Source organism: Pithys albifrons, chromosome Z (genome assembly GCF_047495875.1).
Source record: "Pithys albifrons albifrons isolate INPA30051 chromosome Z, PitAlb_v1, whole genome shotgun sequence".
NCBI classification, from domain to species: domain Eukaryota; kingdom Metazoa; phylum Chordata; class Aves; order Passeriformes; family Thamnophilidae; genus Pithys; species Pithys albifrons.
Window position 1 is genome coordinate 48,139,141 of NC_092497.1, and position 21,833 is coordinate 48,160,973.

Below are 21,833 nucleotides of genomic sequence, written 5' to 3' on the forward strand. Positions count from 1 at the left end.
GAGGCTCCATGGCACCATGGCTCATTAGGGAAAAGCCACAAGGGGAACATACAGGCAGGGAATGAATATGGGGTGTAGAGACTGTGCAGGGGGGAAACCTGTATGAAATCTTCCAACACTCAATATTCAAAATTTAGGAGTTCCAGGTCCACTGTCTATTTTTATTCCCATAGGTTCTGCTTCTTCTTGGTCTTCCTCCATCCATTGCTGCCAATATTGTTCCCATTCTTCATATGTTACTTGTTTCTCTACAATACATCCATTCAATGCCATGCACTTTTGCCCAAATGGTCACCAGACTACTCTAAAAATGAGTTCCATGGTATGACTCAGTCCTCTCTAGAGTACCACGTCACCACAATACTTCCTTTTCAAGACTCAAGGTGGTGTTTCAGGCCGTTGCATAAGGCACCGGATACGTCTCCAGCCACCCCGTAGTTGCTTCTAGCATGATAAGCACATAATGCTTACTTTGGCGAGTCTGTGGCAGTGTGATTTAATCAACTTGCCAAGCCTCCCCATATCTGTATTAGTCCCATTGCCCATCATACCACACCACATGAACTTCACTTTCTTGGCTTGTTTAATGGCAGCCCATGTATCGCAGTCATGGATAATCTGGGAAATAGTGTCCATGGTTAAATCCACCCCTCAGTCTCGTGCCCACCTATAGGTGGCATCTCTGCCTTGATGGCCTGAGGCATCCCGGGCCCATCAAGTCAGGAACAACTCTCCCTTATGCTGTCAGTCCACATCTACCTGTGGCACCTTAACTTGTGCAACTCCATCTGCCTGTTCGTTGCTGTGATGTGTCTCATTAGCTGGATTTTTGGACACATGGGCATCCATATGATGAGTTTTCACAGTCAATTTCTGTATTCGAGTGGCAATGTCTTGCCACTTATCAGCAGTCCAGATGGGTTTGCCCCTACGTTTTCAATTAGTCTTCTTCCATTGGTCTAGTCATCCCCACAGAGCATTGACTATCATACACAAGTCAGTGTAGAGGTAAAGCCTTGGCCACTTCTCTCATGCAACAAGGTCCAGGGCCAATTGAGCAGCTTTGAGCTCTGCAAATTGACTTGATTCACCTTCCCCCTCAACAGCCTCTGGTATTTGTCCAGTGGGACTCCAAACAGCTGCTTTCTACCTTTGGGATTTCCCTACAATGTGACAGGAACCATCAGTAAAAAGGGTGTAACGTGTTTCTTCTTCAGGCAACTGATTGTATGTTGGAGCTTCCTCGGCTCGATTCACCTGTTCTCCTTCCTCTTCATCTGCCAGACTGAAGTTCTCACCTTCAGCCCAATTTGTTATGATCTTAAACACTCCAGGGCAACTTGGTTTTCCAATTCAAGCATGCTGTGTAATCAGAGCAATCCACTCACTCCATTTAGTATGACTGGCATGATGTGTGGAGGGCACCTTCCCTTTAAACATTTAGTTCAACACTGGTAGTCAGGGTGCCAGGAGAAGCTGTGCTTCTGTCCCATCTACCTCTGAGGCTGATGGTATCCCCTCATAAGCAACTAGGATCTCTTTCTCTTTAGGGCTGTAATTGACTCCAGATCCTCTGCCGCTTCGACTCCACATTTCAAGTGGTCAGCCCTGGGCCTCACCAGGCACCTTTTGCCAGAGGCTCCAGGAAGGATCACTGTCTCCAGCTGCAGAATAAAGTAAATTTTTCACATCTGGTCTTGTCCAGACTGGTCCAAGGGCCACAGCATGTGCAATCTCTTCCTTGATCTGTTTAAAAGCTCGTTGCTGTTCAGGTACCCATTGGAACTCGTTCTTCTTATAAGTCACTAGGTAGAGAGGGCTCATGATCTGGCTGTATTCTGGAATATGCATCCTTCAGAAACCTATGGCCCCCAGGAAAGCTTGCATTTCCTTCTTGTTAGTCAGTGGAGCCATTGCTACAATCTTGTTGATGACTTCTGTTGGGATCTGTCACTGTCCATCTTGCCACTTCAACCCCAGAAACTGAATCTCTCTGGCAGGTCCCTTGATCTTGCTCTTTTCAATAGCAAAACTGGCTCTAAGGAGAATTTGATTTTCTCTCCTTTTTCAAAAACTTCCTCTGCCGTGTCCCCCCATACAATAACATCATCAATGTATTGCAAGGATTCAGGCCTCACCCTTCTCCAGTGTAGCCTGAATCAGTTCATGACAAATCGTAGGGCTATGCTTTCACGCCCGGGACAGTTGGTTCCAGGTGTACTGCACGCCCTTCCAATTTAAAGCGAACTGTGGCCTACACTCTGCTGCCAGGGGGACAGAGAAGAACGCATTTGCAATGTCAATATGGCATACCATTTTTCTGTCTTGGACTCCAGCGCATACTGGAGCTCCAACATCTCTGGCACAGCGGCACTCAGCGGTGGGGTAACTTCATTCAAACCCCAATAGTCTACAATCAATATCCATCCTCCATCAGAATTACGCACAGGCCAGATGGGGCTGTTGAAGGGTGAGTGGGTCTTGCTGATCACCCCTTGGCTCTCCAGCTCTTGGATCATCTTTTGGATAGGAATCACAGGGTCTCTGTTTGTTCAGTATTGCTGTCAATGCACAGTTTTGGCAATTGACACTTGTTGGTCTTTAACTTGCAACAATACCAGAACAGAGGGATCTTCTGAAAGGCCAGGCAGGGCAGACAATTTTTTAAGTCTCTCTTGAAGCCACTGTGGCCACACAAAAAACTCATTGATAGCCCTTTGGATCTTTGAAGTATCCTCTTTTGAGGTAGTCCATGCCAAGAATGCAGTGGGCCTCTGGGCCAATCACAATGGGATGCCTTTCCCATTTGTCTCCTGTTAAATTCTCTTCAGCCTCTACCACCAATAATTCTTGGCTCTCCCTTGTCACTCCAGAGATCTAGATGGGCTCTGAGCTTTTATGCCTCAATAGCATCAATGTACACTCTGCATCTGTATCTTTAAAGCTTGCTATTTTTGTGGATCAGATGTACCAGGCCACCAAATCCACACACTACAGTAGACTGGGTTGTCCCTCACCTCCTCCTGGCCAGAGGCAGGGCTCCTCTACTGCTGCTCCTAGTCAGAGTATTCACCATCTGACCTCAGCAATGTTCTGTCAGAGGCTCCTCCATCAGAATTGAGGGAGTTGCTCCTTTTGTATCTTGGAGATTGATGTCTCCTTTCCAGAGTCTTTGCTTCAACTATGTGGACAGCTTTTTTACCAGCTATCTTCTGTCTTAATTCTCGTAATCAGGCTTCAAATTTAAAGGTGGGTTTACCATCCCACTTCTTCATGACTTGCCCCAGTTCACGCAGAACAGACCTCAACCTACTATGTTCACTATGTGGCTTACTCCTGGGGCTTTCCTTTTTTCTGCATGCAGCATGAGGTGACCAAGAACGGGACCGAAACTGAGACCAAGACCAAGACCGCGACCATTCTTCTGTTCTGTCTCTGTCAGAGTTCTCATAGGACAACTCTCTGTCTGGTAGCAAAAATCATAGCTGTCCCTAGAATCTGGGTTGTTGGCCCGTGAGAGTGAGCCAGCTTTCAATCTTTCTCCTATTGTCTATAATCAAGCCCACATTTTGACTACATTTCAGTCTCCATCATTACCATTTGGAAGAACAACTCTTATCAAGCAGCTGAAAAATGATGCAGGGGCACCTTGAATTACTTTTTCCCACATGGGCACCATGCAAGGGACACACTCTGGATCAGTAGTAGTGGGATTGATATCAAGTGGTTGGCCGTAAAGAAGTTCCAACAGTGCCAATTCTTGTAGGTATCAAATGGCTACATCTGCAGTTGTCCACTTTCTTGGGGAACTCTGTAGATTTTCCTTGTATGGGTACACTTCAGTCATGCTTGTGAAAAGTTGCATCAACAGATTGCATTCTCCTAGTGTCTTTCAAAACTCCTTTTTGATTTTATCATCTCTGGCAATAGTGCCCAGGTGTTGTGCTTCTTAGCCACCCAACACGTAACTTGCAGCTCCTCTATCTTGGCATTGGAGTAGCCAGGTAAGAATTTGTTCACCAGGCAGGCAACTGTATTCTTTCCGTATAACCCTCATTTCTGCTGGAGTCAATGATCTGGATTCAAGGCTCTCCTGTCTAATTTTCTATGGGTGTTTCCATCTACCCAATGATTGTCTGGCTTCCCCTGCTGAAGTTCCTGCATCTGCATCATCTGTCAAAGGACTTAGCCCTAGCACCTCTCCATCTCCTGCTGTTGCTCCCTCTGTGTCTAGTTGGCCAGCTCCTGTAGACCTCCTTGTCCATGAGCTCTTTTTCACTACAGGAGCAATAACAGCTCCAGGTTTTATGGCCTGGGTACCCATCTCAATGAGAGTATCTTTAGAGTCCTTCATCTCAGTTTCAGTCCATGAGACTTCAACAGTTTTGGTCTTCCATCTTGGTTTGGGTCCCTAACTCTTCCATAACCTGGGTCTCTATAACCTGGGTTTGTGCCTCCTACTCTGATTGGGTTCCTGCCTCTTCTGAAGTTTGAGCCCTTGCCTCTTCTTCAGTTTGGGTTTCTGCCTCCCCCATAACCTTTTGGGACTATTGTATTGTGGCTCGGTACGCACAGGCCAAACCCCAGTAGAGGGCAAGCACCTGCTGTTTCTGATCAGGATAGGCAAGGCATCCATCCCTCAAGCGACATGTCAATCTGTTAGGGTTGAGCACATGTTCTAGGGTGAAATCCCAGGTAACAGGGGGTGTCAACCGTCCTAGTATCCTGCCCAGGTCAGTCCACATTCCCTGTGCCCAGGAACTGTCCTTTTTAAGGCATTTCCTAATAAGGTCACCTTTGTAGTTTGGCTGGTTCTACAACAAAGCAACAGAAACAATATCACAATCACCAGGTTCCATAGGTTTACCACAGTATTAGCTACCAACAACATCATTAATAAATATTTTGCAGCTGGGTTAGCATGAAACACAGGTACATCTGGTAAATGCACTATGAAGTCATTTATGTCAAAATCAAGATCGAAATCAAAACCAAAATCAAACTCAGATAAGGAAAAGTAGCTGTACTCATTTTCCTCAGGTCTTGGCACAGGAAAGCTGTCTGAACTCAAGACAGTCAATAGAAGGGTTAATACATGCATCCAGTGGAAAACCATATTGTTTATGTTTATGATCAGAATGTACTGAAACAATAGACATAAACCAGTCATGTTTATATAAACAATTACCGGGAATACAGCCAAGCTTCCGGGAAACTTGACAAGGTCCTTGGTTTCCCCATAGGAGCCATCACTTATCTGTGTACTGGGTTGAGGTGGCAAAATGCCAACTGCCCAACACAGAGAGAGAGAACCCTGACAAAAAACCCTTAGAACTAACACTTAAAATAGAGAGCTTTGTTTATTTCGCATACAAGAGAGAAAATTAAAATCAGAATATAACACATATATATACAAATGTGGAAAAAAAACAACAGCCACCACCACTGAGTCGTTCACCCAAATCATAGATTCCAACCACCTAGACCACAAAAACACCCAAACAGACTCCCCCCAAAGGAGTCAAGAGGGGAGAAAATAAATTAAAAAAAAGTGTACTTCCAGAACCAAACAGCTGTGGATTGTTGACAAGTTCTAATGCTACTGGCACTGTGTTAACATGTTCACTCAGCGTTGGCCAAGAAGTGGACTGATGGAGGCCTCTCCTACACCAGTTTTTATACTTGTTTTTTGTCAGATGATAGGAAATAACTCTTTGGTTGCTTAAGTCAGGTGATGCTTGTCCCCTCCAATCTACATAGCATTTTCAGGGCCTACTAGACTAAGGACTACTAAATTATGTCCAAAACTACCACACACAGACATGTTCTTATTTCCTTTCCTTATGCAGCACTTTAGAAGTTTGTGAAGAACAGAAAGCCTGAGGTGACTTAATTTATAAAATTTTAAAATTCAATCAACATTTCTGCTCCAAGTAAGGCATTGTTGAAGTGGGACTCATTGTATGTGAAGTCAACTTAAAACCTATTTTCAAGCCACAAGAGGGTTACAGATACACTGAAAACAATTTGAATTTTAAATTAACTTAAATTGAAAAACTGTTTTATTCATTTGCTACAGGTAACTACGCATGGATTGACTGATATCATTAAAAATAAAGACAGTTATCGGCAATCCAGACCTCATCAGAGGTGCAGCTATTATATGTTCAGAATATCCATGACTGCAGACAAGACATACTCTGTAATCCTTAAGAAAACAAACATTATATTTTCATCCTTAGATACCTCAGATTTTATGACATCCATGACTGTGTTGCAAAAGACATCACATATTCTGCCAATCTACAATGCAATAAATCAATGGTCTCTTTCTGATCATTTCTCCCTTCAATCAGTGGCTCCTCTCCTTTACCTTAGAAGGCTGAACTGATCAGTAAAACTAATTAGATTTTGGAATTATTCTTATCTTTAAAGTAGTTTGGCTTCTATTACAAAAGAAACAGAAGTTCTAAGGAAGGGCTAAAAAGTCCTAAATGTTGTCTATTTAGTTCAAGGACATAAACTGAATTAATAAAATAATAAACTCATAGAAGGGTTTGGTGGACGGACCTTAAAGATAACCTCATTTCAACTACCCTGTCAGAGGCAGGGACACCTTTCACTTGACCAGGTTGCTTAAAGCCCCATCTAACCTGACCTTGAATATTTCCAGGGAAGGGGCATCCACAGCTTCTCCAGGCAAACTGTTGAAGTGACACACCACCCTCACAGTAAGGAATTTCTCCCTAATGTACACTCTAAATCTACTCAGTTTTTGTTTAAATCCAGTCCCCCATATCCTCTCACTGCATGCACTTGGAAAAAGTCCCTGTCAAGCAGTTTTATAGGCCTCAATCAGATCAGATATAGAATGTTAAAATGGAAGACAAATGAGGTTGTTATGGAAAAATCATTCAGGATGATGACTCTCAATCTGCTCTGGTCAATATAAGCTTAATAAAACAAGATACAGAATTCCATCCTCTCTATTTAAAGCCTAACAACATGAAGATCTGATTCCATATTGATTTAGATCAATGACAGTGCTTTGATAGTAAATATAAAATTACATAATTAAGATTCTGAATCTATGCTATGTAGAAAAATTCAATCCCTGTAGATTTATGTTACAAAATTAATTTATTTAAAAATAATAAGTAATGAATGGAATGAGATGCTAAAGAGAAGAAAACTAGAAGGCAACATCTGTGCAATAGTAATGAATTGGCTGACTTGCTGTCCTTTTTACTTGAATGAAAAAATACTACCAATCGGAAATCAATTGAATCAAAATGGAATTATTCTATTAAAAGAAGACAAAGCCTCTAAATGATCATCTAAAATCAGAAACTTTTCTTTTAAATGTTCTTTCATTGGTCTCCTAGCATTCCAGCCTTCAGGTTTCATATTTTGATCTGTCCTTACGTGAGCTCTGGAATTACTTTTTTTATTTTATGAGTTCGCATTTTCCTGGAGGCTTACATTTCAAGAAGCCGGAAGACACAGTAATAAATGGGCCATGTCTTCACTTTAGTTCATTAAATATACAATGATTAGAGCTGACTGTGATTCAAGCACCGTCTCCACACAAATGAAAGAAAGTAACTACCATTACAAAAGGAAGCATGAATCAACTATTGAGGCTGCTAAACCAGAGGAAAAAAAATTCAAAAATAACATATGCTTGAGTCCAATGGTCAAAGATCTTCACTTTGTCTCCTGCACAATTCTACATTAAGCATATATTTTATGTGGTTGCATGACTTCAACTCCATTGTTGGTGCATGCACCAAATGATGAATGAAAATGATGAATGCTTCTTGTGTGTTGCCTGAAATGTTTTGAAAAGCCTTACTTCATTTTGCTCCAGAAAGTATGTTGGTCAACCACAGATGACTCATTCAGGCCAATAAAATAAGCTATAATCAAAAGGAAAAGCAAGATACTATTGTATTTGAACAGCCCTTTATTTCCAGAATTCAAAGCAGAACTGACATAAAAGTCTATTTTTAAAAGAGCCACTTAACCTGTAAATTGTGTCTATCATGTTTTATGAGCTAAGGAATAATGTTAACAATCATTTGGTTTTGTTCATCAAGTACATGCTATATAAAATGGAACATGACCACTGAATTACTGTCAAAAAGCCAGAAAACAAAAAAACCCCACGACCTCAGCCATATCTCCTTTCCAGAATAAATGCAAGAGCTTCTATAAAGTAAACCAGGATTTATAAAACTTTATTCCATAAAACTTAAGTTTAAAATTCTTTACATTAAACAGGCCACTTACTACATAACAATGTTTCAATAGTTATTAATACTGTCTAAGAAAGTCTTTGAACAGCTACATATGAAAAGGAACATCTATGGAAACACATCACCTATGGAAAAAATCTTTGCAATTAAAGACTCGGTGCTTGTAAAGATATTTCTTTAGAACATTTATTTGCAACATGAGTAACTTCTGCAATTCTTGTGGAGAGACTAAAACCACTCTTTTGGAGTATGAATCAAAGAGCTAATGAAATTTCATTAAATCCATTTCTTTAGTACAAGCTTTAATTTAATCCCATGACAATGTGAAATGCTATTTTACATAGGCAAAAATATAATAATACACAATGGATGGGCACTACGCATTCTACACCCAGTTCCATGTAAAAAATTAAAACAGGAAATATCAACAACTGTGTTAAGTAACCTACATTAGATAAAACACTAAAATAGTACCAAAAATATCAATAAAATCGATCCCAGTTTAAATTGATTCATCCATATAAAACACTTAAATAGTGCATACCAATGAGTTGCCATTTTTCAAATCCATGTGCTTTCATTGTAGGCAAAGAAAGATATGGCACAGTTCCAAAACCTGACCCTGATTGTCCTTAGAGAAATTTAATCTCTGCTAATCCTCTCTGAAATATCTATTATTTTGGTTTTCTTCTGAGACAGGGGCTGAACTGCCTTCAAACACTATTTAATTCAAGGCAACACTCCATGAAACTCAGTTTCGCTCAAATCTGCAATTTGCCAAAACTACTAACTGTGGAAAACAGTAATTCAAAAAAGGAAAACAAAATATATTTATAGGCATAGAACTACAGTTTGACAAATCAAGTTAGTCCATCTGTAAAATGAAGTTATGCTTACACTTTTTTATACCTATGTCTAGAATTACATGAATCCAAACCAGATGGCTTTAAGAGAAATAAACAAGACTCTCAGAACTTGTTATAACTTCAGATTCACATTGCTTAAAAAAAGTTAAAAATATATAGAACTCCTATTTTTCTATGACTCCAGTCATAACTGAAATTAATATCTCATTTTTTTCTAAAATATGTTTATTTTTTTGCCTTTAACTTCTAAATCTGCATTCTCCTTTCCCTTTTTGAGGGCAAAAACATCAATTTACTTTTTTTGCATGTAGCAACTAAAGTTCTCCTAATCCTATGAAAGAAAGTCTAGAATCTATTTTTGAAGAACTATTATTTAAACTAAAAGAAAAAATATTTGGGATTAAGTTTTTTTTTCCTTTTTTTTTTTTAAGTTAGAGACTTTGATTTTATGTGCATGAGAATAAAAATAGTGATCAGAATGGAATTTTGACATTAGCATCTTGAACCTAGTGGCATCAGTCTGAGTGGTCACATTTAGGTACATTTGTTTATATGAAATAAGTAAAAAAAATCATCTAATATGAAATACAAAAGAAGGAATTATTTCCTTTCATTATTTCCAATGCAAACAATTTAGTATTAGAAGTTAAAAAAAAAAAAAACCAAAAAACAAAGAGAGACACAAGAAATTTGTTATTGTGCTTCCTTAGACAGATTGGTACAGAAGAAACAGATGATGAGATAGAAAAAGGGAAATATGCTAGGACTATCTGCCAGAAATTGGAAAACCAAGTTTTTTATGTGCCTAATTCATGCATTTTAGTCTAGAAAACCTCACCTTTGAATGCCCTCATTCCTTCATGTGTTACTTAATAAATGTTTGGAGTGAAGTCCATTTATATCACAGAGGGACGAAAGAGTTTTGGGACCTCTTATTTACACATAAAATCACCTAAACAGCTTACTGTCTCCTAATTTAAAACAAGCTTGCCAATTCTCAGAAGATTTAAAAAATTGCCTAAATTAGTAAAGTTTCATATACATTTTATGACAGATACAGATACAGTGAGCTTCATGCTTATTTTTTGAAAGCAAATTAAGCAAGACTATAACCAAATGTGGTGAGATTATGTGTCTCTGATCATGTCCCTTTCATTTGCTATCTTCCACCTTCAGAAGGAAACCAAAGCACTTCATATATGCCTTGAAGCAGAGTCACATCTGAAGTACAGTTTAACATCTGATATAAAAGATGGCATTACTGTAATGACTGTAGCCATTACTTGGGCACTTCTCCCAGCCAGCATCCCCTGTAGCCCAAGAGGGACATAACAGGACATTTACTTTGTACTAAATCATAAAAGTAGTCCCCAGCTGAATTAACATCATGTGCAGAAATATCTGTATTTTCCTTAACTTACTGCTGTCTAAATAAGCTTGACCTGACTTGACCCAGTTAAACTTCTGACATATAAGAAGAACTTAAGGTAGCATAGCTGAGATCATAAAATAAGCATATGCAGTAGTTGGAAGATAATCACACAGAAATTTAATCACTTCACAAGTCAGTTCTGGGCACATTTCTACATTTTTGGATGCAAAACTCATTCAGAAAATAATTCTAACTGAAGTACTGCTAGACCCAAGAAAAACATTCAACAGTGCAGTCTTCCAAAAATTTTTACTTCTATTCACTTACATGTAGATGTATGTATTATTAGCAGCTAATATTAGGCTATTGATTTAAAATTCTAAATCAACTCTTCTACAATTAACACTAGAAATATTTTTTCATTCTCTCTCTTCTAAATAATTTGGATTCCAAATAATTCCTTTTTTTGTTTATTTATGCCATTATTAGAAGCAATAAAAAGAAACAAGAAGACCAGATTGTCCAGGCAATGACAGGTTAACAAAAAAATGTTAACTGAACTGTTAATGCAAACAGATGTACATCTGATTTTAAAACTAATATATATGTTTTGGGCTATTGGTATATCAAAATTTGACCAACTATGGTCTGGATATGCAATATAACGCATATATGCTTGTGCTCAGCATATTTCACACTATTTCCACCTCATCACTGATTCTGCTAAAGAAGGAGAAACCAACAAACCAGCCCTCATGGTATGTCCCTGAAGTCATCTCTTAGAGAGCTAAGCAAAACCAAAGAAAGACACACACTCTACTGAAGAACTTCTGCAAACATCTCATTCTGTCCCAGATCCAAACGGCTTTGTCCCACCCCTTTCCATCCTGGTAGTTCTCTTCATCCCATTTACTGTTTGAATGCTACCTCTACATGACCATTAGTTTTCACAGACTCCTTGTGGAATATTCTCACCTAATATCAATCCCACAACTCTCACATCTAATGCTTTCTATTTTCTCCATATTTCCCAGTTTCCCCTAGTTTAAGATATTTAAGATATCACAGAGACTATGGATGTCGCTCCTTTTACCCCTGCCACAATTCATCATTAACTATGAAAATAATCCCCATTCTTGCATGGAAACTTTATAAAAAGAAAAAGAACTGTGCTTTTAACATAATATTCCAAGGGAGAACATTTGTTTCTTTTAAAAATCCTGGTTTATTTGCTAGAGAAGAAACGGCACATAAGATATGTATTTCAAGGACAAAGGTCTTGAAGAAAATGTTAATTTCACTAATGCTAGCAGTTGTAGCTGGGAGACACTCATTGCTCCCTTTTCTTTTTAAAGCAGTTAACTTTAAATTAGGGAGCCAAAACTTTACTAATTTAATTAATGAAATTACCCAGTTTTTCTGATTTACCATACTACTTTCCTATCTTGCAAAATAACATTGATAATTTTACATTTATTAATTACAATGGGCAGCAATCTCAAATGATGCTCAACAATCTTTTTTTTTTTTCTAAAATAAAGCCACTCTGAAGATAGTATATTTTTCATTTCTAATTATCACTTGGAAATATCTTGCAAAGGAAGCATTTGTACTGAAAGCAAGCGTTTTAGGAGAACAGCAGGCTACTATTAGCAAGATTGGAATCACAAATCAAACCTGCCTCAGGATGGAGTGATTACAGGATTGTAGGGTAGCTCTTAGAAGGAGAAAGGAATCAGCACCACATGGTCTAAGATATCTTGGCCCATATTCTCACATACCATGTCACAGTGTCTAATATTAAAGGAAACAGAGATTGTTATGGTTCAAAAGTAATTTTGGCCTAAGTCAAAACTGATTTTCTAAACCTTTTAGCTTTACATTAACATTACTGTTCCTATATTTAAAGAACTTATCCTTCTTATGAATTAACAAGAGTTCTCAGATACACAAAACAAATATCCAACTAAAAAATGCATCATCCAGAAAGACAAAGAATAGCAACAGACTGCAACATCAGAGCTCAGGAAGGAAAATAGAAACAAAGACATTTTATGCCTTTATCTTTAAAAAGATCTTTGTTTTTCATGGCATTTAATGATAGTAATCAAACTTTTAAAGGGATGCCATCTCCAGTAGTCCTTTCCTTTATTAAAAAAAAAAAAAAACACAAAACCAAAAATAACCAAACAAAATACCCCACCCACACAATCTGGATTTAATAGTCCTGTTTGAAATTAATTTACTGTTCATCACATTTGTTAACAGTGTCAATAGTGTTTTGTTTGTACATGTATGCTAGGTCCTAAGGCTGGCCACAGTCACTTCCTTCATTTTATTTTTCTCAGGCTTCCCTGTGTATTCAGTTCTGCTTCCTTGGGTGATCAAGGTGAGATTTTGATGAAGAGATTTGAATATAACAGAGAGATTACAAACACAGTAGCTAAGTTTCTGATGGACACAAAAAGGTGGCAGATATGCCTGTGCCTAAGTATGCCAAAGCAACCTCATATAAACAACTTGCTTTGTCCTGTTGAAAACTAGATTCTTACAGGTCTGCCTTGCCCTCCTCTCTCCCACCTTCCACTGCTACATAAATCTAGGAGGAACAACCCAGTTCAGATTCAACAGACATTGAAAGAATGCATTCTCCCAGGAGCACCACCACATTTCATTTGTTCTTCTACCTTACCCAGAGGTGGGAAGCAAAAATTTTATTCCAATGCTTTATTTTCCCTTGGATGCTTGTTCGGTTTTGGTTCTTTTTCCAGAGAAAAAAACCAAATTCTTTCATAGCAGAGCAAAGCTGCTTTCTATTCTGACATTTCCACTCATGCCCTACCTTGCCCACCTCTTTCTACGGAGAACAAATTTTCTACTGCCCATTTGAAGATATCTGAAACACAAATAAGGCATAAGTTAAAGTCAGCAAAGCAAATCTTTTGAAACTGTGACCTCTCAGTATGTGATACTCGACTCATAGAGTACCTTCATTCACCATATTTATTTCTGTCCCTATCAGCAAAGTTTCATTTCTTCAACAAACTTGTAATGAAAGAATAGGCATAACATTTGTATTTGTCTTGCCCTTCATTTAAGGATCCCAGGAAGCTGAGTGTGTACTTAAGTTCATCCTGGCAGCCTATAACGATAATCCTATTCAATTTTATAATCCTCCTTATGCAATGGCAAACTTCAGCCTGTATGTATCAAATGGACCATAAAGATTGCTAACAGTCTATTTTCTTTCCCCTTTCACAAACATTGTTGGTGATCTCTGTTTTTTAATGCTTACAACCAGCACAAAATAAGCTGCAATTGTTTCAAACTTCTTCTGGAAAAGCATCTGTTGTGGAAGTTACTCAATACCCACGCGTAACTGCAACATCACTGAAGTGGGGAGGGCACTATGTTTAGTTGGCAAAAGGCTTGCTGTTTAACCCCTTTCAGGCTTGCATGTTGGTACTGTATGATGCAGGATGTGCAATGGGGTGGTCACTCTCCAGCTTGACTGAAGCAAAATGTCTATTTAAGAAGTGTCAGAGCCTTATACCAGGAGCTCGCAAGCTCTAATAGTACAGCTTCCCAGCGCAATGTATGAAGTCCATGAGTTGCTGCCACAGCCAGTTGCTGCCTGCTGCCACAGACTGACAAAAGCAGGGATACTCACAAAGGCAAGACTTTAGTTTGCATGTCCATATTAAGTCCACTCGTTACTCACACAAAATGCAGACAGCTATTCATTCTAAATCTGTCTGACCATATGCCAGGAAAGGACCTACAGCAGGTGAAATATTGCACTGCCACTGAAAGAAGTTTTACAACCAATAGGTGAAAGTTCAGTACAGCCCTTCAAAACTGTCCAAGCTGTACAAAAATTCAAGCATATCTGCCATGTCAGTACTACTCTTATTACAGGAATCACAAGGAAGTGTAACTGAGAACTATATTCATTGGGATTTTTCTCATATAAAAATGTTGCAAAATTGTGGTTAAAATCCCAGTCTAGAGGAAAGATGTCAAAACATAGATTCAGCCTTTTCTCAGGCTGAAACCTATCCTCAAAAGTGACTCTGCAAAATTTTAGTAAAATAGAAATTTTTGAATAGATTTTACTTCTATAGCTCATTCCAATTTCATTCTTCTTGTTCTGCGATAAGCTACAAAGTCAAACTCTCCTTGATGAAGAGGTACAAAATAAACAATTCGAATTTTCTAGAATCTCTATTATATGTCCTCAATTTAAGGGTTATGTGAATTTAGAATATCCTAAGAAATCTAAAATATTTTTAATCCATCATGTGTCATTCCATTTCTATTAGTTAGTGACACTGAGCTTCAAAATATAGTTTGTGTCAGAAATAAAAAAACCCATTTCCCGTAGAGGTGCTTCAGGCATTTTTTTTCAAATCTTAATGAAGTGCTATACAACATTTCCTTTAGCCAAAGAAGGCACATAGGTTTTTCACATCTTAATTTGCTTCTGTTTTATTGTAAAAGTATGACATTACCACCAGAAATATCTGTTGAAATCCTATTTTCCAATTATATTTGGTATACTTCTGCATGACACAGAACAAGCGACATCCATTATTTTGCTGATGCTGGTAGCATTGCTTTGGATAGTGCTCTTTAGGTGAAGTATTTGTCAATAAACTACTGATCAGATTTTTAAATACCTGCTTGTTCATGGCAATGAGACCTACTAAAAACACCCATACACTTCTCCAGAAAGAGTTTTTCCCTGAATTGATTGGAAGATGTGTTAAGATTTGTTCCTACTCAAGTCCCTATGAAAATGCACATTAAATTCAATTGCAGATCATATTTGACACTCATTTGTTGGGAATTTAGATACCTATAAATATTCTATGGACTGATTCACATTCTCAAGATCCAGTGAAAACCAGATGAATCTCAAAACTCCTCTCCAGTAAGTTAAGCTGAATGACAGTGCAGTCTTTTTAGGCAGAACTCCAGAGATGTTCTGTTAGACAATGTGCTAAGCATGGAGATGAACAGAACAGCTGGATGAAGCTGCATTGTCCTATTCATCCTCTATGTATACATTTGCTCCTGTTTGTGCTTCCTGGAAGTTTAAACATACTCTATTTCTTTAGAAATAAAAGGCCATTCAAATCCTTTCTCTACCTAGCTATTCTCTAGTTTTCTGATACTGTTTTGGTTAAAACAAAAAGAAACATTGGGAAAGCCTCTGCCTGTCAATACATAGCTATAGAGTACTACCTAAGGAATTCAGTATTGAGAAAAAATTACATTAATACATTTCTTTCTGAAATGAAATGAAATTAAACGAGTAGGGGATAAAGCATGTCTGCCATATTTATAGCACTCTTTGTGAAAAGCAGTAAGACTACTTTAACTTTCATTCTAATCATAGATGAAGAAGCAGTAATCAGATTTCTTAATGATAAGTCAATAGTAATTTTCTCCTACAGCATGCTATCAAAAAACTTACCGGTTATATATTACCAGCCACGAACAAAAGTGTTCAGTAACATCTGACATGATTTTTTTTCTTATTTTAAATATTATAGTCAAACACAAGCTAACAGAGGAATCAACCACTTAAATCATTAATGGTCCAGCTCTGCAATTCAGTCTCACCGGCATCAGCAGGACTGTTTACATCCTGGTATTTGGCTAACCATGAACAACAAGTAGAGAGGCAGCATACAGATGAGAATCTTTCAAAAGCTCCCCTTATTAATCTTCCAGTGAAGAATCCCAAAACTCAGAGCAAATCTCACTGAGCATGAAAAAAATGTAAGAATCCACAAATGTTTTACCAAGGAGCTGGATAGGCTTATCACCATTGAACATAAGAGCTCTGACATTGCATCAAGATCAGTAACTACGTAGAAGGAAAGCTTTCATTTTTCTCTTCTATTTTCGCATGATTTACATGGCATGTTATGAACCCCATTATTAACAACCCTACATACTGGCCTTTGATGAACAGCCCAAGAAAGAACACACTACTGAAGTTCTCAAGAACTGAAAGAAATATGAAGAAGCATTACTTTTGTGCTATATGTTACATGCTTTTCCCTAAGGCAACCAGTGAAATACTCAAAAAGCATTTAAACCCCACTCAAAGTGGATAAGGTGCCTAACATCTGCAAGAATATTATTCTGTCTTCTGAGTATAGAATTATCAGTTCAGATTTCTATACAGACATTTTTTCCCCATTTCCTGATTATCACTGGCATGTCAGGTGCCTTGAGAATCTGGAATAGATACCAGTATGCTGTGTGGATGGTACAATTTCATCCAAGGCCTATTTTTCATTTATTGAAAATGCAGTGGTTTTTCACAAAACTAGCCCTACAGTAACAGCCATACATCCATACTACCATGTATGACCCACCCCTGTATATGATAGCCAAAGCACAACCCTTCCTCCTGTGTGGCAAACACACTGTTGTCTGTCAGACTACACTTAATTTTCTTGGTGGGTAAAAAGATTCACTAAAAGGCTAATATCTAAAGAGCAGAATTGCAGAATCTAAGCTGCATATTAGCCCACTTGTTTGACCTTCCAAAGTGTATGCACTTTAGTAATCCTAATCCGAGGTCTGCAAGGCTTTGAAATGAGAGTGTATCTAAGACATTCATAACATATTTTCCCTGGAATGTCTTTATATTTAAAATGAAAAAATAAATTCTAACCGAGGGAACTACAACAAATATTTGTAGGTTCAAGTTTCAATGCACTTTTACATCTTTAAAAAGAAAATGTGGTTTGAAATACTGTTTCACTCTATTTGCATGGCAAGGCCTAGATGAAACACAGTGGAATATGCAATTCATGTTACAATGTTTTTTCAATACTCTTGGAAACTGAGCAACTTACAATATGTAATAGAGTCCAAGCAATGACTGAATAAAGAATGACAAATAGCTTAGGATTTGTTATGACAACTTTGACATAATAGCACTGTGCAATTTTTTTAACTGTGCCTGACGCAGCAACATTCTCAGTAAGAACAGCTGCTTAACTATTTCACCGCAAACAAGACCAAGCAGTTGAGGATCATGACACCACCAGTCAACATCAACAACAGTTTCAAATTTCATTTGAGATACACAGAATACTTTATGTTCGAGCTGCAGTTTTCTGGAGGGGAAAACATGATCTGGGCACATGTATGCTTAGACGGCCAGAGGGTTGGGAGCAAGCTGGGACTCCGAGTAAAGTCAAAAATAATTAATGGGCTCTCAAGAAACTGTGGTCTATTTAAACAGTGAATTCCAATTTGTAAGACAAACTAGAGGAATTATAGATGTGCAGTGATGTGCATTGCTTTTGAGCAGACATAATAATTATCTCCAAAAATTTCTTTGCAAAGATTTTCTCTAACTTAATTTTACCCAAATACAATGTAGAAGGAAGTAAAATTCTAAAAATAATAAAGAGTACAGAAGTCAAATGCCTTTCCAGAATACAAAAATCTTTTACCTGCTTGCTTTCAAACCACCATCAGTTGACTTTCAGTACTTTTCTCCACAACTAGTTCTGCTACCACGCTTCGGAAAATCTGACAAAGTGCTGATAATTAGATGCCAACCACTTAGAGTTGTGTGAAACTTGGCAGTTTCACTTTGCAGGAGTGCAGGCAAATATTTTATTTGGTGTCAAGCCACATATGTTCCCTCTCCACCATTTTCAGTTTGTGTTTTGATTTTTGAATACATTCAAATAGGCAAATGAATAAGCAGTCAAAATTTCCACATTTTGCCTAGTTTTACTTCATGGCCATACAAATAAAAAGCAGGCAGTCTTCATGAATCAACAGTGCAACAAGTTAGATGTTCAAATTCAGAAAGAAGTACGAGAAAATATCGATCATGTGGTGATATACAACCACCTAGGCACCTAAAGAGAACATGATCATGATGGTACCTCTCCCTAGAACCATTACTATTTGCATTCTAAATTCTGTAAAGTGCTACAGGCATGTGCACTTGTGATGCTATATAAAGACCCTAAATTAGAATAATAGTAGCAATAATTGGTTTTGTTTTAAATCCTGCCAGCATTTTACATCATCACAGCTGCTTTCTACTCTTTCCATACATCCTCAAGTATCTTAAAATTGCATCTCATTGGATCACCACTGCCACTGTCAGCATGCCCAGTTCTAGTCCTTATCTGGAAAAAATCATGACCAATGCTACAAAAATAACAGCAGGTGAAATTTGTTTTAAATATGAAAGGTATGCCACAGAAATAATAACCATTGGAAAGGTCTGACTGCATTAATATTTCTGCTGAGAACATCGTCATTGCATTCTTCTATGGAAAAATTGAAAGGAAAAAAGTCCCAAATGCAAATAACTACAATTACCACATGTGGGAAATTGAAGCTAGAGAAAAAAAGGCCAAAGAGATGACAAGGATGAAAGAAAAGGAATAATAAAATTGAGATAGGAGATATAAAATACTGACAGAAGTGGGAAAGACAGACCAGTTTGAAAACTGAGTTGCAGAAGACAAGGAAGATAACAAGGAAGATAGCTTAAGAATAGAGGATGGGAATGAAGAACAAATGGATTACAGATGAACTGGAGGAGAGATGATGACACAGGAAAAAGAAAGGAGAGTAAGCATGGAGGTATATAATTACAGACATCCCCTGAAGACCAAGATTAAATTACAGATGGAGATAAGAAAAGTTTAAGAAGAAAATCCAAAACCAGAAAGGTGAAGGACTGAGAAACAACAATGTATCTGGAAATGGGATAAATACTATCAAAACTATACAGGATAAAGGCAGAAGTAGGATTGGAGAAAAGTTATTAATGGAATAATAGAAGTATGAAAGAAAAAATGGTCAAAATAAGGATGAGTACAGAGGTAGGACCCAAGACGATACAAAAGAAAGATGACCTGAGGAAAGGGATGGGAGTGAAAAGAAGACACTTGCATAGAGACCTTGGGGCTACTCCTTTATGCAAAGACATCTTACCAATCCACCGCAGGTACTGAAGGAGGCGAAGGAGCCTGGGTAGCGGAGGACAGCACCACTGTAGTAACAAGCTCTCTCAGGCTGTGACTGTGCAGCACTGGGCAGACTTTTGCCCTCACCCCCAAGCCGCTCCTCCACAGCAAAGCCAGGAGCCAGGAAGCGGCTATCCCTCTTGAGCAGCAGGTAGAGTTCCCGAGCAAAAGCTGGGATCCTCAGCAGCACCTCATCTCCATCCTCTGGTGGAGGTGGTGGTGGAGGGGATGGTGATGGTGGCAACTGAGATGCAGCACCAGATCCCTGGGGCAGAGGTGACCAGTGGTAAAATTCTTGAGACTCATACTCAACCTCAGTGTCTTCTTCCTCTGTTGCCTCCCCTACAGCCTGCGCCTGCCCATCCACCGAGGAGGAGACTGAACGCACCTCTCTGGAACTGCCAGCCACTGGGTTTGGTGTGACAGAGTCACTGAAGGTGCCACTTTGGTTCCCACTGCTGGGGTCAGCGCTGCAGCCCCCACCAGCACCACTGCCACCCATTGGCTCCTGCTGGCCTGGACTCCACAGTGCTGGGAAGACGATCTCCCACTCCTCAGTTTCTTCTGAAGCATGTAGACCTGCAGAAAAACCAGCAGATGCTTTAAACAAGTGGAACACCCAACAGCACCCAGTGTCTGCCAAAATCCTACCGTATGCCCCCATAACACATTTGTGACTCCCAGACCACCAAGCATGCCACACAAAATACAGCTTCATTTGTCCCTTTCATCCTGTCCTTACACATGGAAGGAGGGCCACTTGTTAGATGTGTCTGCCCCTGTTGACATGTCTGGGACACACCACAGTTCTGGTGAACACTGACAGAAAACTGAAGCCCAAGCTGGGCAGAAGTTCTGTTTGTACCAGTAGCTAGGGATGTTCTTCCTGAGCACTACCTCCACACAGGGGAAGTTGCACTAACCCATCACCATTTGGACAACGTAACGACGTTTTCATATAGCTAAAAAAAAATTGCTGGAGAAAACCTGAACAAATTTGACAACTGGTCTCAGAATGTTTTGCAAGACCCACTTCAATTTGCAAAGTTCAGTCAATTATACATACACAGCCCATGGCTGCACATTTGTGAGTGCACACACAAATGGCAGTTGCATGCATATGCTGTATCATGATCATCATTATAATCAAACTGAATTAGAATCACTAATTAGTGATGTCTGTATATTACACACACACATCATAACAATACAACCAAAATTCCAAGAGCACCGGCATTATGTTTAATAAACATCTGCGTACACACAACCTCCACCGGTCTGAGACAGGAAACAGTTTTATTTACACACCCCACACCCTAGGAACAGCACTGCCGAGAGAAATGACAGGGCTGCCTGTGGAAACCAGGTCTCGTACGGAGGAGCGCTGTGCAGTGCACCCTCACAGCCGAAGCGCGCATTATCCGATCGCCCATCGCTCACAGGGGCGGGCGCGGCTGTTAACAATGGGCAGGTACCACCACCGGCCGCCGCCGGGGCACGGAGGCCGCCCCGAGCTCGGCCCGTCCCACGGAAGGCGCGCACTTACCTGCGCCAAGCCCGCTTGACAGCACACACAGCTGGTAGAACACACAGCAGACCCGGCTCAGGCGCATCCTCCCGCCCAGCGCCATCGGCTCCGCGCCCACGGGACGCCGGCAGGCAGGACACGGAGGGCCGTGGCGAGTTGCGCCGGGCCGGGCGGGGAGTAGCAACCTGGGCGCCCGAGGAGAATCTGCGGAGGGCGCGACTCGCACGTCCCGACGGGGCGGGCGCGCACCACCGGCGGCACGGGATGAGCAGCGCACGGCGGGCGAGCGTGTGTGTCTGTCTGTCTGTGTGCGTGCGTGCGTGCGGCAGGAGGGCAGGAGCGCGGCCCGTGCGCGCACACAGCGCCCAGCGGCGGGCGGGCAGCTGCGCCCCGGCGGCAGCGACCGCGCTGCTCCCGCCCGCCGCTCGCCCCCACGGGGCGGGACGCTCCGGGCCCCGTCCCGTCCGGCCCCGCCCCGCCCCTCCCGGGCGGGCACCCGGCGCGGCCCCCCTTCCTTCGCCTTGTCACAACCCCGCCGCCGCCGGGCCCGGGCGGGCCCGCGAGCAGCGGGGTCGCGGCCGTGCCACGCGTGTGCTTTGCGTGGGTTCGGCCCCGACCGACGGCACTTCGCACCCCGGCCGGCCGCGTGTGCCCCGGCGGCAGGGAGGGCTCCCCTCATCCCCGTCTCCAGCAAGGCGCTCTGCGGAGCCTTTGCCTAAATTCAGGGAATGGCAGGGATTGGCCACTTTTGCCTGGTTTCGTGTAATTTGATTCTAAACTCTT

At 40.3% G+C, this 21,833-nt stretch overlaps 1 protein-coding gene across 1 annotated transcript in view; it reads right to left on the reverse strand.

The window, feature by feature from the left end:
* The window catches only part of ADAMTS19 (ADAM metallopeptidase with thrombospondin type 1 motif 19), a 155,887-nt gene extending 134,734 nt beyond the window's left edge, over positions 1-21,153 (reverse strand). The window contains exons 1-2 of the mRNA XM_071580398.1: positions 21,069-21,153; positions 19,491-20,101 (exon numbers count right to left, since the gene is read on the reverse strand). Coding sequence (XP_071436499.1) covers positions 19,491-20,101; positions 21,069-21,153 — 696 coding nt within the window. The remainder of the gene's footprint in view (positions 1-19,490; positions 20,102-21,068) is intronic.
* Positions 21,154-21,833: the final 680 nt, after the last annotated feature.